The following is an 18419-nucleotide window of genomic DNA, read 5'->3' as shown; positions in this document are numbered from 1 at the left end:
CCTGGTTTTTCCTGGACTCCACTTATGTACCATTTTCTTTGCTGACTTTGTATCTTTTTGTCTTAATGAATCATAACCATAAGATAACAACTTTTCTAAGTTCTGTGCATACTCCTGGAAAATCATAGAATCTAAGACATCTTAGAGGGCTACAAACACAAATACAATTATGTTTGCTTTTCTCTGCAATTCTCAGATGGACCGTGTGTACAGATCTAGTATTTCAACTGGAAGCCAACCAAAGAAGTATGTATTTGTTCCACATACTTTATGAAGTAAAAACTGGCTGTTTAGTTTATTGATGTACGGAGGATAGTTGCTAATGTGATACCTTTTTGAAGGGTAATTCCGATTCCATACAGCATTTCATCTTACATACTGACTCTAGAATAGTCTCCATGCAAAATGTAATGCTACTCTTCAGATATAAAATAAAGAGCTCTATTATTGAATGTGACCTTTAAATATGAGTCTATAAGCACAATTACAAATGTAAAAAAATTACATTTCTTTAATAAAGGTAGAAAATGAGAGGCCTATTAATAAAGGAACATGAATTTCAATTTTTACCTAGAAGTACTGAATAAGCTCTATTAATGGCAAATTATTCATTTGTACTCTGAATTATCTTCAAGTCTGGGGATTTTTTATGAGGCAATAAAATAAGATTGGACTGGCAAGAGGTACATCACTGCTGAAAAGCTAATGGGTATGCAGTTTCACTGTACTATTTCTTCTATTTCTTTCTTCTTTTTTTTTTTTTTTGGTACCAGGGATCAAACTCATGACCTTGTACCTGCCAGGCAGGTGCTTATACCACTGAGCTAAATCCCTGGACCCTTCTTCTATTTCTTTGTTTGAAAACAGGCATAAAAAGTCTTAAAATCTGTAAGGTTCTCCATAATTTGTCAGCAGTTTACCTTTCTGATACAATACTCTCATCCATGCCAGTTCCTAATAATATTCTTTACCTTAGCCTCTGGCTTTGTGATGTTCTTTCTAGTCATTCCTTTCCCCATATCTGTGATCTAGAGTAAAGCTCAGTTTAAATGCTACCTTTCCTTTCTTGTTTCCTTTCTTGGATCCTTTTCTGCTAAAGGTAATCACTACTGACAAAGATTAGCATCAACTCTTTGTTCATCTCTTTGATTACCTAACCAAATGCCTTCAATAACTATAGTTCAATTTCAATGAATAGAAAGCTATCTCACTTATCTCCTAGGAGTGAAATTTAAAAAGAGTTTCATTGGAAGGAAAAGGACTCAAATCTTAAGAGTTAATTTAAAAAATACAATTATGTCAGACTGAATATTACGCTTAAGTGTTTTTTTGTTTGTTTGTTTTTGAGACAGGGTCACCCCATGTAGTGCAGGCTGGCCTTAAACTTGCAGCTCTCCTCCTGCCTTAGCTTCCTGAGGCTGGGATTACAGGCATTACAGATGTGCACCACTACACCCAATGTCTGGCAAGTTTAAATTTTAACGAATTATATTTGATTTATATGAACAAAGAAGCCTATTCACATAAATCTTAATTGCCTTTTGAATCAACTCCTATCTTGATTAAAATTTCTTTCAGTGACACATGTGCTCCAGAAAACACGTTGGGGACCATGAATTGTAAACTGACAAAGTTATGTGTCCTAGGCTCTCCTTGTCCTATCCTTTTGGGCCAGCTGGGAAGGTGAAAACATCCTGTTCTTTTCTGGTCACAGCTGGAAGCCCAGGGCTAATGACTTGTGGAGCTCACAAGGCAAGATAAGACCTGCTAAAGAAGATAAGGTACCTGGGTAAACTTGTTCTGGTCCTTGTCTTTGTAAGAATGTCTTGATCTTCCTAGCCCACCCTAGTCTAGTTGCCCGTAACTATTCTTGGAAACTACCCTCTGCCCTTCACCATTGTCCTCGACTCAGATGTAATGAATAAATACCAAGGATCACTGGGTGCCTTGTGGCCTTTTGTTCCTAGAGAGCATAAAGAGCACCTGGTGGTCCCAGATCCTTGCTATATACTCCTCTACTTTGTCTCTTGCTCTTTCTCTCCTTTCCCACAGTGTGATGTAACGCAGGGAGGAGACTGGAACCCTTTGCAAGGGTCTCCAATAACTGGCACTGTTGGGAAAGATTACTAATAAAAATGCAGTGGAAGACTTGCCTAAGCTTTTTTCTAAAATGCCAATTCAGGATTACACCTTGTCATGGTTTATGTCAGTGTCCCCCAGGCCTCATGAGTTTGAATTGTGCATTTGTTATTCGTTCTTTGTCTGGTGCTTGGATTGATGGCGTCAGTGCTCCACCCACAAAGGGGTGGAGCCAGGATGTGATGTAATGGCAGGAAGAAGGTGTGTCTTGCTCTTTGCTGGTTCCTGCTTGCTGTTTGCAGCTGCGTGAACTGTGGTACAACCATGTCTGCCTGCCTGGGAGCCAGCTGAAGTGTGGACTGAAAACTCCAAAAACTGTAAGAAATAAACCTTTCCTTTCCCAACTTGGGCATCAGGTATTTTGTCTCAGCGATGAACATAAAGTAACTAAGACACACCTTATTACATAGTACCTAAAATACTTAGCAAGGCTAAAACCTCCCAGCTAAAAATAATTGTTTCGCATATCTGAATATAAGAATTTGCCTCCCAGAAGCATGAACCAGATAAAAATGTCTCTTGTAATATACAAAGACTGAATCTCTTACTGGGCCTATGAGGGTGGAATTATGATAGAAAGAGACATATTTAGTTTAGGGAAAAGATCAAATGAAAACAAGGGCTGAACAGAGCCTTAAATAAAATGACTATTTAAAGGATAACAGAAGAAAGAGCAGCAAGTGAACAATACTAACAAAGCAGAGGCCAAAGAACATTAAGCATGAATGGTATGTATGCTATACATCTTGAAAGGAATGAGGTGGGATTATTATCAGCTGAGACAGGGCTCTATAGTATTAGCTTATGGAAACGTGACATTCTGGCTTGTTTTCTCTTCTCAGGTACTGAGACATGTCAATCATTTGCAGATGATTTAACACCATTGGTAATGTTCTAATTTTGTCTTATTAGAAATTTATCATTCAGCATTCCAAGGAAACAATGCCTTCTCCAACTTTTTAAAAAGTTAGTCTCAGGATACAAGATGGGAATGAAAAAGAGGTCATCAAAATATTTCCTTCAAAATGGTTTCATATCATCAAAAAGAATGTTCGGCATCAAATCCACTTATATTACTATTCTAGAAGGCAAATCATGCTCATTTTTCTATTATCTCTCACAAGTGTTTTATATTATTTCATATTCTTTCGAATTTTCTAAATATGTCTGGCTCAGTCAATTAACTGTGGCGAACCTACATTTTTTTCACAAGATGTTAAAGCATTTTCTTTTCCAGTTTAAAACAAATAAAAATTATATTTACAGTTTCTAAACATAAGCTCCTGTACATTTATTCCCCTATTTATAAAATGGACCCAGAACACGTTTCCTACTCTAGAACATGAATCTTACCATGAAGGACTCTTACCATACTAAGTACATGCACACCTTTATGATAAAGATGTCACACAACGCCCACACTTCCCTCTACTTACTTCACTTCATTTACTTGTCTCAGAATCTCATGCTGAGTTTTCACAACAGTATCTACTTCCTGCTGAGTGATCTGGAGGAAAGATAAACAGCCAGCTTAATAATCTCCATTCTATGGAACTACAGAACACAGCAGCATTTGTTCTCTCCTCCATTAAAGGCTAAATAGGCCATATCTTCATATTTTGAAAGCTCACCTGCCCAGGCTGCCCTGGAACCCCTGCTCCTCTTTTAGAGATCTCCTCTGTCAAGGAAGAGACGTATCTTCTCTGTTCATCAAGAATCATATCCAACTGTCGGTTCAACTGCTTGATTTCAAGATGAATACGATTCTGTCCTTCAAAGATCTGCCTTAGCTCACGATCGCCTACAGTCTCAAATATCTCATCAGCTGAAAATTAATTAAAAATTGAAATTATTAGTATCACCTACACTTATGTGGTTTTTGAAATATCATAACTGACCCAAGTGCCAACATATACCAAAATTAGAACATTACCAATGGTGGTACAGTCTCCCAAATAGTAAATGTGCAGGTAATTAATCCAATCATGACTAAATCATTACTGGTTTTGCCATCTTTAATGGATGAACACTTATAAATTAATGTATCTAAAAATATATGAACAATTCTAAATGAATTGTTTCACTTAAAAATAATTTTTTTCTTTCATGTATACTATGTGATTTTATATGACCAAGCAAAACTAATTAGGGTAATGAAAATTAAAATAGTGATGAGCTCTATGGTGAAGGGCTTTGACTTGGAGGAGGCACAAGGAACTTTCTGGGTGATGAAAATATCCCATGCATTGCCCTTGGGTGAAGCTTAAGTGGTTGTCCATATTTGTTAAAACTGACCAACCATACTCTTCACATACTGCAACAGTTTCAGGATATATTCATAAATCATACATCATGATATTTATGACAAATTCAAGAAAAGAAATTTATGTCTCATTTCTACTTTTTTAAACTGGGTCATACTGCTGATCAACGCAAAAACTCCATACCACAGTATTCAAATACTAGGAACAGGCTAGCTAGCACAGCCTGATCATTTATGTTGATGTAAACAACCCAAATAATAAAAAAACCTGCAGATAAAACATCACTCTACTTGATCTTAACATGTTGTATTTTTAATTTTTTAATGCTTGAAATCTTATAGAGGCTTAGTCTAATATTTTTAAATTTTTAACTGTTAGAGTACAGGATTCTGTTAGTAGCAAGAGGAGACAACTTCACATTATTCATAATAGTTTCGATAGTTATCAAGTATCTCTATATTACTAAGAAAAATGTGTCAAGGACATAAACCTTGTATGGTTTATGTCCTCAGCAATACTAACCCTCAACTACCAAGGCAACACTGTTCTGGCTTTTTTTCAAGTTTAGAGAATACAGAAAACAAAGTCCATGATCTTCACTATTTACCCATATAACCACAATATTCTTTACTCGTACGTCACTAAGTAAGGCACACTCTTACTTTTAAGGGCTTCAGATCCTTAGGGATTAAACACTTGTTAGTTGTTTCCAGAAACTATTTAGAACGTGCTAGTTAATAAACAAAGAGATGACACAGATAACACAAAGACACCAGAATTCAATATACAACTGCTGCTGTGATACATTATGTGATACATGCCAGCTACATTACAACTTACTGGGCTGTCCTTGGAGGTCAGGATGGTCCTTCTGGAATTCCTCTTTTTTTTTGTCCAATTCTTGCTGATAGTGTTCAAATTCTTCCTGATACTTTTCCTTTTCTTTTTCTGAAATTTCTTTATCTGGTGTAGGCTTTTTTGAAGTTTAAGAATAGATCAGGAAAAAAGAGAATCAGTAAGGCAGCTCAACATATGTTTTTTCCTTTTTTCTTCACTAGCTGAATGGTTAACATTTCTTGCTGATCTGGGTGATGGTGAATAAATCATAGCCAGTTTACACTTGCTCCTAATAGTAGCAACAATAATAATAACTATTATCATTTATGAAGTATTTGCTGTAAGTGCACTGTCTCCATTTAATCCTCTTAGCATCAGTGCAGTATCCAGGAGTAACATCTGTTTCATCAATGAAGAAATGGCACATTAGATGTTCAGTAATTTGTACAAGATCATACAATAGTAATGAGCAAAAATAAGATCCAAACTAGATCAGTCTGCCTAAGTTTTCACTTATAAGCAACAACACTGAAAATAAACTTTTTAGAAAAAAAAAATGTGTACTTACTGGCTCTTTTCCAGGCTCAGTCAATTGGAAAGTCAGAAAAGAAAGAACATCATGGTCATCTAAAAATTAAAACATAAGTCTGAAAAGGTCCTATATTAGATTGTTTTGATAGCTGTGAGTTTATAGATATTTACTGCTCTAAAACTATAATAAAAACTGGCTCTAATTTGTTAAATAAACAGTGGAACTCCATGAATTTAGAGACAAAAACAGATCTGAAAAGATTTACATTTTAATTTCTATTTATTTTCTTAAATCCTAACTCAAAACATTTAGCAGCATTTAATGTATAACAGTTTAATAAATGTCTGATAAAGACGAAAAACCAGAGGGTCAAAATGAGTCCAAATGCCCAGTCCTGGTATCAGGATCCTGCCATACTTCCCCCAAGTCTCCCTCATGGATAACGTCCTATCAAGTGAAACAAAATCCTGTTCATGTATTTCCTGTACCTGTCTCTCTCTGAAACTTCCTCTTGGCACATTACTACTTTTGCCTTTCCTATTAGTTTTTCTCACCTGGAATAAAACTACTATGTCTTTTGTCTAAACATCATAAAAATATCAAATTAATTTCAAGCTGTTTAGGCAGATCCTCATAACAATGAACTAAAATACCAGTCCTGGCTAGTCTTATCCAAAGAGTAAGAGTAATTAAAGTGTGCAGCAATCTTCAAGCTTTGCGTCACTCTCACAGAGATCCAGAGAAACAGACAGATTAAACAAAAAATGATGATACTGCAGGGTAGACTGAGTAACTTGAGGAGAAATCATGTGGTGTAAAAGGGTAGGAATCAGAAATCTAGACCAAAGCCTCTCTGGGGCCGAACATTACTCATCATGTGATCTTTCAAAACTTCTCTCATCCAAGATTTAGCAAACTCATCTAAAAATAGGGAAATATGATCTCTCTTCCCTCAATTCCTGGGTTGTATAGAACATATATTCCAAAGTATTTAAAACTGTAATGTACCATATAAATACAAAATCATATTAATGTGGGACGACTTCATTTGTCACTATATGTGAAAAAAATAGTAACCCTGTGTTTGTTCAAAATTAGATCCTTAATAAAAAAAAAAAAAAAAATTAGATCCTTAAAAAACATTTCTCAGGTTGCAAAATGCATTTACATGTGATGTGACAACTCATGCGGTCCTAAAAACACTTGACAACAAACCAAACACTCAACTTTAAAACAGCATCAAACACTCTCCTATAAAACAGCATCAAAACTGAGGTTGTATGTGGCCCCAGCTATGTACCTACAGAACAGTATAAGCAGAGAATTAGCAGTCTCAACAGAGCAAGAGACTGGCACAGCAGACTATGGAATCTTTGTTCCAAATACTCTTAAAAGGTTAAATGTAAACAGATCCCCAAAATATAAGATTACCAATAAAACTCAACTGATAAACTTCCAATATGACACCACAGAACAATTTACCTGCAAGACCTCCCGTTGCAGCAGATATTCCAAAATGTCCTTGTGTGGGGATAATCATATTTTCTACTTTAGCACAAAATTCATAATCATTTTTATCAGGCGTAAAGCCATTATTGATCATTACCTAAAAAAGACACACTACAGTTATAGCTTTTGCAATGGACACTATAAAATTAATTTCAGTTACTCAGTTTTATAACCAATAATATTCTAATTTGCTTTTTTCACTACAGTGATTTAGTATCATTACTCAATAAAATATTTAACTTGAAATTTTTTTGCCTACTATGTGTCAAAGACTGAAGAGAAAAATTCAATAATTTTCCATAAAAATCTTTCCAAAATCAAATATAGCTTATCCTCTCTTGGAGAAATTTAGAGAACTATGATTATCCTTCTCTGAATAGTGCATATGGAAGAGAAATTACATTTGTTCTAAAACTCAGTGAAAGAGCTAAAGCCATTAGGTTAAATTTACAATTTTAGCTACAGTTCCTTGAGAATTAAACAGATTGCCTTAACAAATCCCCTTCATTAAATTCATGGAGCAAATGGACTTTTGTACATCAGTAGAGACACCAAAAGTGAAGGAAATCATACTGACATAAAAGACAAAAAAATGAAAACACTAAAAATACACTTCAGTTTTATTTTACAGAATATACATTTCAATTTATGACCTTAATTTCTTAATAGAATCCTGGAATTCTGAGAAAGCACAATAATCTACACAATAATACTCTTCTCATTATCTTATACAAGTTGTGGTTACCTCTTCAATACCCTCCTGGCTCACTCTATGACTAAGATACACAACAGATGCAACAAGAACAAGGCCAAAGCCCGGGAGCAAGAGCACTTTCACCACTACTTCCACAGTCAAAGGTTATAGTTAAGATTAAGTCACACTGTTGAAATGTTATAAACTCTCCAAATTTTCAGCAAAACATAAAATACCTGCCAATACAAAGACTAATCTCTATATAATGTAGGCTGGAAACTAATTTCTAAAGATCACCTGTAATTTAATTAATAAATATTTGTTTCCTCTGATTAGAATGTTCTTACTTCCATTTACATCATTTGTAATGGATCTCCTCTACAGAGTAAAATCAGAACCAACAACAGTAGGATAATTATCTTTAAGGGTTAAAAAGATGCTTAGCAAATTACATTCTAATTTCAACACTAAGAACTTTCAACTCTTTAATACTCTTTCCCTTTACTCTTTACTAATTGAAAATCAAGAATTTTTACTGATTACAATATTAACTAGAAAAATATTAGTCTTTTAATTGTAAAGTCTATGTAATTATTTACAATTGTAAAGTCTGTCCACTGATTTACGCTAGTAACACTGCTCTAAGAGACCACTGATGACTTTCTTTAATCACCTGTAGTTTCAACCCACTGATCAGTATGTTTTAAAAATATATATAGTATAAATTCTCTTGTTTTGACAGTGTTTCCTCCAACAGTACTTCTTGCTTTCAAATCTTCTGTTTTTCCTTTCAATGTGAAAACAATTCAAGACAAGTCAAGGGTACAAATGTTAGTTATAAACATTTCTTCAGTACCTAAGAGGGGCACAATGTTAGGAGCTATGAGCGTTATAGGATACAATGCCTAGCCAGAGGTTACAATCATATTGAAAGAAAAGACCTATAAACACGTATTTGACTAGCAATTTGAGACAATATATTTTATTTTATTTTTATGTTATTTGGTACTGGGGATCAAACTCACGACATTGCACTTGCCAGGCAGGCATTTAGGCCACTGAGCTAAATCCCCAGTCCAAGACAACATATTTTAAAGGCCAAAAAAGTATCAGGAAAAAAAAAAAAAAAGAATTGTTCAGGAGAAATAGATCATTATGAGCTAACTTTTGGGAAACTGGATAGAAAAATTAATCATGAGCAGTATGTTCAAAGTGGAGCATGATTCTACTAAGTACTGAGGCAAAGGGAGAATTATCACAAGAGGATACAACAGACTAAGCAAACATGCGCAGGTTAGAACCCTTATGTGGCATTAATATGTGCACTCCACATCACCTGCTCTATAGTCATCCATAGGTATTAGGCAACAAAGAACTTCAAGGCCGAGTAAATCTGAAGAATGTGGGCCTACTAAAGGCTTATTTTTCTAAAGAAATCTTTACTACACTAATACACATATTAGTGTCCATCTCATCTGACCATGGAGCCCCCTTCACTTTTTTTTTTTTTTGAGAGTGCATTTTGCAGGCTATTGGGGAAATGCTGGTGGATGCTCATTGTGTTGAGTCATACAGGTAGCTGCCCTGTGACCTGTGAACCTGGGTGTATCTCTGTTAATCATGGTGGTAGGCTGGGCTTTGCCACATGGAGGTAAGCTTGACTTACTGACTACTCTAATGAAACTACACAGGATGAATAAAAATTACAGTGAAACTCAAACCCAAATCAATCAGACTGGATACTTCTATTATGAAACTTCTAAATTAGCTTGGAATTCAACACTGAGCCAATATGAAGTTTTCCCAAGAAACATCCTTTCCAGAGTGCCACAGACAGTAGTGGAAGGCTAACTTAGGAAAAAATATTCACAAGGATATTTCTTACTTTTAAACACTGTTCCAGATACTGATGTCTTTAGAAGCAAAGTTTACATTAGTGATCTTAGGTTACGTCAATGTACAGCCACGTGTACATTACCCTAATTCAGTTTATCTACAACTGAACTCATGACCAGTCCTCGTTTCTCATGTTCACTAAGCCAATATATACAAACCAATGCTACCATTCTGCTAGAGAACTGTACATACTAGCTGTCCAACTGGGAAAATTCAGGAACTCTCTGATCCCATGACTATATTCACTCCAACCCCCACCAAATAAGAACTAAGTCCTTGAGTGTCCACCTGTTCATTGCCCCTCTATCATCCCTCTGCTATCACTTCTGTCTTCATACCGCAAGTGGGGTCTGCGGGCTATGACAGGACTGAGGTCGATCACAGTCTTGTGGGTTCTTTAACACTGTTCTAGTTACTTATGATCTTCTACATTCAATTTCTCTGTGCTCAAAATGGAGAAGCCTACCCAACAGGGTTGTCTGAAAACCGCACATGAAGTATAAAACACAAGGTGTGGTACTGAAGAGGCAAGGAGTCCAAACTGTCTTACCCTTTGCTCCTTTCATGAGTATCTCTATGAGACAACTGGACCTAAGTCATCTTTCAAAATTACAAATCAGACAATTTTACTTCCTATTTAAAACTCTGAACTTACTTATAAGTTCCTTATAGGATACACTATAAGTTACCCTGTGCAAGACTTATTACTGCCAACCTTTCAATCTCATTTCTCTCAGCTCCTCTATAATCTCAAGCCATACCTATCTTGTCTTTCTCAACTATACGTAAAGTTCTTTCAAAGCCCTCTGCCCACTTTATGTGCTTTGAAAACACACACACACATACACACACACACACACACACACACACACACACACACACACACACCCCTTCTTCCTTAATCCCAAACTTCATGATGCTTCCTTCCTTTGAGGTACAGCTCAATTCTGAGAACCTGTTCCTGACCTTTGCCCTTCTGATCTGCAGGGTTACAGGATGTCAACCCCATGAACCCTTTAATGGTAACTATTTTGTAGTTTTGGACATACAGCATAATAATTCTACATATCTCCCCAATTAGACAGGAAGCTTTCTAGGAAAAGTGACCTTTGTCCTAGTCATATCTATATTCAGAAGACGTGGATGTATATGTAACATATCCCATAAAGCAGGGGGTTAAACATTTGCCAACCTGTCAGCAAGATTTTGCAGTAGATGCCTACGTAAGCCAGGCTCTGAAGCTACGTCTATCTTCTTAGGGGAACATTGGTGAGTATGTGAATGATAGCCACATATCAAGAATTCAAAAAAGAAAAGTCATGATAGAGTATTATTCATTTAATTACTGTTACTTACTGTCAGTGTTTTCTGGTAATATATAATCTTTGCCCGGACAGGATAGGGTTTATTACGAAAATCTCTCTGGCAACTTGCTAAAGCTTGACTGGCACCATCACTACAATACAAAAGAATGAAAATCAAATAAGAAACTTAGAAAGATTTTCAATATTTAAAAAATTCAGGAGAATTAAAATAATATGAAGTTATAACAAAGTCCTAAGGTACTTCAAGTTATTTATTCAGAGGACAAAAGGTTTTCCTGTCAAAATTCTGAGAAGTTCAATGCTACCATGTGTCAGAGACAAGGTAAGGACACACTACTGTACGTGAGACTTCGAGTACAGCAGTCCTCTAGTTCAGGGCAGAACCTGAATCCTTCCGGGAGCTTTTAAAAATGCAGGCTAGGGGGCTGGAGATTTAGCTCAGTGGCGTAAGCGCCTGCCTTGCAAGCAGGCAGTCATGAGTTCGATCCCCGGTACCGATAAAAAGGAAAAAGATGAAAAAAAAATTAAAAAAAAAAAAAAATGCAGGCTAGAGCCAGGCATGATGGCACACACCTATAATCCCAATACCCTGAAAGGCTAAGGCAGGAGGATCACAGGTTCAAGCTCAGCCTTGGTAATGAAGCAGTTTAATGAGACTATGTCTCAAAAACAAAAGGGCTGGGAATGTAGTTCAGTGAGAAGATCCTAGGTGTAATTCCCAGAATTGAAAAAAAATAGAAATAAAAAATAAAAGCCTACAGATTCTACCCCAAAATCAACTGAGGCAGAATCAAACAGAGGGCCCAGGTACCTCCAATTAAAACAGCTGTGATGTGATCAACTACCAGGGTTGAAAATCATCAAGGTAGGAAATAACAAAATGAAGTATGGGCATTAATTTTTCATTTTCAAGTTGAGTAATAAGGTTCATTGACTGGCTAAATTTCCAAATTGTGAAATAAAATGTATATATCAGGGCCAGGGTTTTAGCGCAGCAGTGTAAGCAGTTACTTGATAAATGTAAGGTCGTGAGTTTGATCCCTGATGCCAGGAAAAAAAAAAAAGTACATATCTAAGTTCACATTTGTTACAAATATACTCAGCACTTAAAAAAAGTTTTGTAAGTCATTGTGAATCAAGCAAAATAAGGTTGACTAAGGTGACATAAATTGTGTGCTCATTAGTTTGGTCAAAGCTAAACTTAAGTTTTGAAAGATTTCTCACTAAAATGAAAAAACATGACTAATTAGCATTGGTGAAAGCCAGGAACAGGCTATAAACCTTCAAAAGTATTATAATTTTAGGTTAAACATTTTATATTTGAAATCTGAGGTGATTCACAGAAAGAACTTTAAAACATAACCAAATAAGATTTTTTCACTAGTTACAAAATAACATTGCAAGAAAAAATAATCTTATTTCATTTGGAAAGCATTCAGATTTGAAATAATATATCTCACCAGGTTTTCAAAGAGAAGCTGAAATAAGAAATAATGTAAACACCATATACTTACTTTTGATGGTCGTAGTGGATTTGTCCATTGTTGCCTACAATTACTATAGCAGGATTATTTTTCTGAAAATAAAGAGAATATATGTTTTTAAAGTCTGCAGTCAAAAATTCTACAATATTTCAATGTGCAGTGTATAAGTAAGTGTTTAAAATTGTGAGCAATTTTAAAACCGCATAGTCTTAGCATTTAAAGAGTTATTAAAAGGTACTAAATTGCCTACAGAGATCTCTGAAAATCAGTACAGAAATAAACAGCCACAGGGAAGAGCACCTTAAAGCTGCTACAAGTTGATGTTGCTATTGGCACACTTTTTGTTGTCTTTGATCACTGGCCTGATTAAGAAGAGTGGTTAACATATGAAAAGTAAATAAATGTATGAGCTAGCAGTAGTCATGCACATGAATACCATGAAAGCAAACTTTTAGTCTTCTGAACACTAAGGGTTTCACTGCCCACACATGTAAAGATTCACGGTTATACACCATAATTACTCTGGGGACTCTGTGGAAGGAGTCACTGTGAAGTCCTCAGTTAGGGTTTCATTACAATTTCAAGTTGAAAATGCCTGCATAGCTCTTAGCTGCTACATGTTCTGCTGCACACAGACTTATCACACTTAAAGTGTCACATAGGAGTTTTCCATTATTAAATTTATGAAAACATCAAATAAGCTCTATTTGTCACAGCCTAACTTTGTCAGACGTGTACTGAAGTGAGTAACAGTTCTGACAATAAAAATACCTTTCCATCATTGTCAAAAGAATCAAAAAATATTCCAACACCATTCCACATATCAGCTGATCCAAACACAGGACCTTCCAAGCCTTGATTTTCTGTATACCAAACTGCCTGAAAATACATAACAAGGAACAGTTAGAGGCCAGTAGCATGTGCATTTATATTCATTTTCTAAGTACAAAAAAATGGTCATACCAGGCCATCAGCGCCAATTCGACCTCTTCCAGTCACTCGAAATGTCACCTCTACTTCCCAGTTTTCAAAGGCTGCTTTTGCCTTCGTCCACACTGTCCCTCTTTGGCTTTTCAAAGATGGTGCTATTCGAATCTGATCTGAGCTTGGAATAGCATCTAAAATAAAAATCAGTGAAGAAAAGCTTGAAGTTATAATTAGGTAAAATTCAACACATCATCTCCAAATTGCTACATACACCTATAAAAATCAAATTTTAACTTATCAATGTGTACAATAATTTTGTTACAAAATAATTTCATGTTGACAATTTTGACAGAAATTTTTGAGCCAATGTCTCTTCTGAACAGTGGAGAACTTCACTATTTTTTTTTAAAGTTTAAAAATAAATTTATAACCATACACTAAAAATTCCAGAGGCAATAGGGAGGAGGAAAGAAATTATAACTTAAAAGACAAACTTTGAATCTGACAATATCTCTTACAAATACCTCGAAATTTGCATATTTAAAAAAAACCTTGCTATGTATTTTATCAGTTTACAAATGTTAGAAAGTTCTCAAACACTGTGAAAAGAACACACCACTAGGAATCAAGAGATTTGTTCCTAGTCTCAGTTCAGTGTAACTTTGAACAAATAATTCTCTTATTCTGTTGATTTCCCCATATGTTCACCTGTAAAATGACAGCACTGGGCTTGATCACTTCTACAAACATGCCAAAAGTTACATGCAAAGTATTCTGCATATATACATGTTTCTAGGGAAAGGGTTGAATGTATTTCAACAAGCAGGTTTCATCATTGGCAGATTGTCAGTAACAACGCCGATCTCCAAAATAGTGTTTTTCATCTTCACGCTGTTTTCAACTGCCAGTTTTGTCACTTACTAGCTGTCTTGATTTTAGGCAAGTTATCCCATTTCTCTAAGAACTTTGTAAGTATGTAAGTGCTTATATGCGAGCATATGTAGGCATATCCTGGAGATATTGCTGGTTCAATATCCCAACCAGTGCAATAAAGCAAGTCACACAAATCTTTCGGTTTCCCAGTACATGTGAAAGTTACATTTATACTATACTTTAGGCTAGTGACTTGTACAAGAGCAGTATATCTAAAGAAACCAATGTACTTATCTTAATTTACAAAATACTTTATTATTTAAAGAAAAAAGCTGACAACCATCTGAGCTGTTGAAAAACAGTGCCACAACATGTAAGGTTTGTCATAAACCTTCAGTTTATAAAATTAAAAAAAAATTACTATCTACAACTTCAATAAATGTAGGCATAATTTTTTAAAAAAGGTATGTTTGGGCTGGGAATTTAGTTCAGCAGCATAAGTGCCTGCCTTGCAAGCACACAGTCGTGAGTTCAATCCCCAGTACCAAAAAAAAGGTATGTTTAAAGTGTTTTAATAATTACATTAATAATTTAATTAATTTAATGATTAAAGCACTTATCAGACAGGCTTAAAATTGGAATAATTCTATGATATTCTCTCAGATATTAATCATTCTGAATTTGTGTTGGAAAATAAAAATAAAATAACTATAAAATTATCTACATATAGGAAAAATTGACAAAAAGAAAGTTAAGATACTTTACTATGGTCACTCATCATCATTATCACTTTCAAACAAAAGTTCCAGGGAAAGCATGGAAAGAATACTGGACGGAGAACCAAAAGCCCTGGGTTTGAGTTCAACTGTCTTGATATAAACTATGTAACTCTTCCCAAGAACCTTAATCTTTCTGAACATCAGTTTTTCCCATCTCACCTACTAAGATACAACAGCTAGCATCCACCTTGCCTACTAACTGAACGATTTGAGAACAAATCTGCAAGAGCTTTGAAGATTGCTATAAAGTTACAAATTATCTTTTTTTTTAACCTTATGGACCTAAAGAAGTGTGCTGACAGTACAACAGGACACCACAGATTTTATCTAAATTTGGGACTGGAAACAAATGGCTGTGTTTAAACTAGATTCTAAGTTTCTCTATTTTTTGTTTGCTTTAAATAATGGATTGCAAGGCTAAATGAAAAGAGAGCAAAAAAAGAACAGAAGATGTAAAATAACCAAGAGATGTAAAATAACCAAGAGAGTACCCAAAGCAGAGATTTTCAGTGTCAGCAGATAGATAAGTCACAGCTAAAATACTAATTTCTTTATTTTAAATTCAGTCTAGCCACACAGCTCAAATTCACTAAGGTGCGTTATCCGGCTGCGGCTCTAGAAACAAACTCAAGGTATGTTGGTACTTTATTAACATTCCTAATCTGCTGATGTATGAATGAATGTGAGAAAGAGAATCAGGCAATGCAGAGGTGCAGAAGTGAAAAACTGCAAACAAATTCATCATCTCTACTGAAAACTGTCATTATTCCAAACAGAAAAACAAAAACAAGATCCAAAAATTTGTGCTCTGTTTCATCTGTAGCATCTTTGTGTACTAGAAATGTTATCTTGATAAGAAATGCCTTGTGAGCTCAGAAAAAATAACTGCTAACAACGTAATTATACTCTGCCTCACATATTTAATGACTTAAGTCATTAAATCAAATTGAAATTTGCACCTGTAATTACACAACAATTTGACGGAAATGGCCCTTCAAAAAAGTGTGCTTCCTATCTAGGGATTACTTTCTAGAAATAAAAACATTTCGTTCAACATTAGACAATCTAAAATAATCATATATAAGCTTTATATACATGAATGCTTAATCATACACAAAGATGGAATTCAAATTGCCAGAGCTTCTCCTGTCACAGAAAGGATGCAACTGATGGTCACAGAACAGTTTATGACATACAAATGCTGTGGCTGATTCCTTAGTCAGCAGTGACACATCAGCACTAAAAGGGGCAGATACCTTTGCTTTCACAAACACAAATGCTCTAGCATTAAGAATGCCAAACAGAGAATCAATAAAACTTGAAGCAGAAATTATTTCAATTTTCAAAAACTGTTAGATACTGCAAAAAAGCTCATGTTCTTAGTCTCTAACACCACCAAAATTCAGAAACACCACCAAAAACCATATCCCTCTACTAAATAAAAGCCTGAGTGTGACAATAAAGTTATGCAATGTAAAGATCAAAGACCAAGCCAAGTCTCTGAGAGAGGTTTTTTAAAAGGTGTAGTTCCAAAATCCTAATAAGGAATGGCTTCTACAGAGACTTAAAAATTACTCTGTAAGACCAATTTGTGCCATCTCCGGGCCCTTTGAGGGCACTGGGCAAACCTTAGCATTAATCATCGCTAACACTGGAGGGGGAAAAAAAAACAGAGAAAGGGGGCTGCCTGGAACACGTCTCAGATGAGAAGACTGGGGAACGCGTCCCCTAGAGACGTGGCGTGAGGGTGAAACGTGACACCTGGAAGCGAGCGGGGTGCTGGGAAATCAAGGAAGTAAGAAAACACCTCTAGATCAAATGTAAAGTACAGACAAGATCAAAGAAGTAAGGACAGGAGGGGGATGAGGGACAGAAGGGGTAGAAACTCAGGGACAGGCAGGGAAACTTGTGGGCCATAGGGACCGCAGGGAGTTGCTGCCCAGAGTCCCCGCCATAGCACATATGGTGTGCAGCGGCTGGTACCGGGCCTCAGCACACCAGAGCGAAGGTGAAAGGCGGAGATGCAAGGAGGGAATCCGGCCCCCCACCCCCTACCCCGGCTTACTCCCCGCGTGGACCCAGAAGGGCACGTTCCCATCGCTCTGCACCAGATGCGGTCCCTTGAAGCTGTATTTGTACTCGAAACGGCGATGTAGCACCGCGCCCGGGTTGCCCGGGGAGCCAGCAACCGCGGGGTCACCTCCCGTGCCATCGCCCCCGACGAAATGACTGAACAGTAGAAGCAGGGTGCAGGAAAGTTGCCGAGCTCTGGGCCTGGGACCACTTCGTCTGGATCCCGCCATCTTGAACTGCGAGCGCGGAGGCCGGCGGGAGAGGGAGGGGCGCGGGAGACTGCGGACAGCCAACAGGGCGTTCGCTGATTGGTGTAGCCTGGAAGACCCCTAGGGCAAGAGGTGAGTCCCGCCCCCGGTCTCAGCCATCCTGGTGGCGCTTTCTGAGCCTTTGTGGGCGGGGTCATGTGGGGGCGGTGTCCGGAGGAGGGGCGGGGCCGAGACACATTGCATTCCGCCAGCTGTGAAGGTTAGGGGATTCAAACTTTCCCATCAGCTTGAACTAGCTGGAGGACCAGACCACTTCACCTGCAGGAGGCTTCCTCCTGTCTCCTACAGTACCTTAGAGCTGCTGAGACTTGCGGATTCAACTTGTAGTAAGCCAGTATTAGAAGAAAGGCATTGCATTTCTTGGACATTGATTATTCAGTAGTTGGTTTTCACTTTGTGAACTTTTCAGAAACACAGCATAAGTATGAATAATAATAGTCTCAGGCCACTAACAGTAGCTCAGAAGGGTCTTTTAGTTGGTTGAGAGGGGTCAGCGGTGCTTCCATGAAGCTGCCAGCCAATCTTCACTTCTCAAAAATAATCTCCAAGGACTTTCCAAGTTTTTGGAACTATAGCAAGTGCACTCAAAAGAGTACATTGTGATTGGTCCTGGCGAGGGGGATTATGTGCTATAGATGGAGTTAATAAAACGTAGAATGACCTTTGAGATTGGAATGACCGTTGATTCAGTGTATAATTTATGTTTTAAAGATCTTCCTTCTCTTAAAAAAATCTGTATTGTCAAAGTACTCATGGTCATCTAAAATTTTGTTCAAAATGAATTAAAATCGGAGATAGCAGTATGAATTGTTTTCTTC

At 36.7% G+C, this 18419-nt stretch overlaps 1 protein-coding gene across 2 annotated transcripts in view; it reads right to left on the bottom strand.

The window, feature by feature from the left end:
• The window catches only part of Lman1 (lectin, mannose binding 1), a 28920-nt gene extending 11325 nt beyond the window's left edge, over positions 1–17595 (bottom strand). For both annotated transcript variants that reach the window (XM_063231538.1, XM_063231539.1), the window contains exons 1-10: positions 17325–17595; positions 13644–13798; positions 13452–13559; positions 12711–12772; positions 11228–11327; positions 7255–7378; positions 5809–5867; positions 5244–5376; positions 3771–3964; positions 3576–3646 (exon numbers count right to left, since the gene is read on the bottom strand). In XM_063231538.1, coding sequence (XP_063087608.1) covers positions 3576–3646; positions 3771–3964; positions 5244–5376; positions 5809–5867; positions 7255–7378; positions 11228–11327; positions 12711–12772; positions 13452–13559; positions 13644–13798; positions 17325–17562 — 1244 coding nt within the window. In that variant the 5' untranslated portion in view covers positions 17563–17595. The remainder of the gene's footprint in view (positions 1–3575; positions 3647–3770; positions 3965–5243; positions 5377–5808; positions 5868–7254; positions 7379–11227; positions 11328–12710; positions 12773–13451; positions 13560–13643; positions 13799–17324) is intronic.
• Between the last annotated feature and the right edge of the window lie 824 nt (positions 17596–18419).

Source organism: Cavia porcellus, unplaced genomic scaffold, assembly GCF_034190915.1.
Source record: "Cavia porcellus strain 051 isolate PalLab524CR breed Dunkin Hartley unplaced genomic scaffold, mCavPor4.1 scaffold_20, whole genome shotgun sequence".
NCBI lineage: Eukaryota > Metazoa > Chordata > Mammalia > Rodentia > Caviidae > Cavia > Cavia porcellus.
The sequence above is the reverse complement of the archived record's forward strand: the minus strand, read 5'-3'. Positions and strand labels throughout refer to the sequence as shown.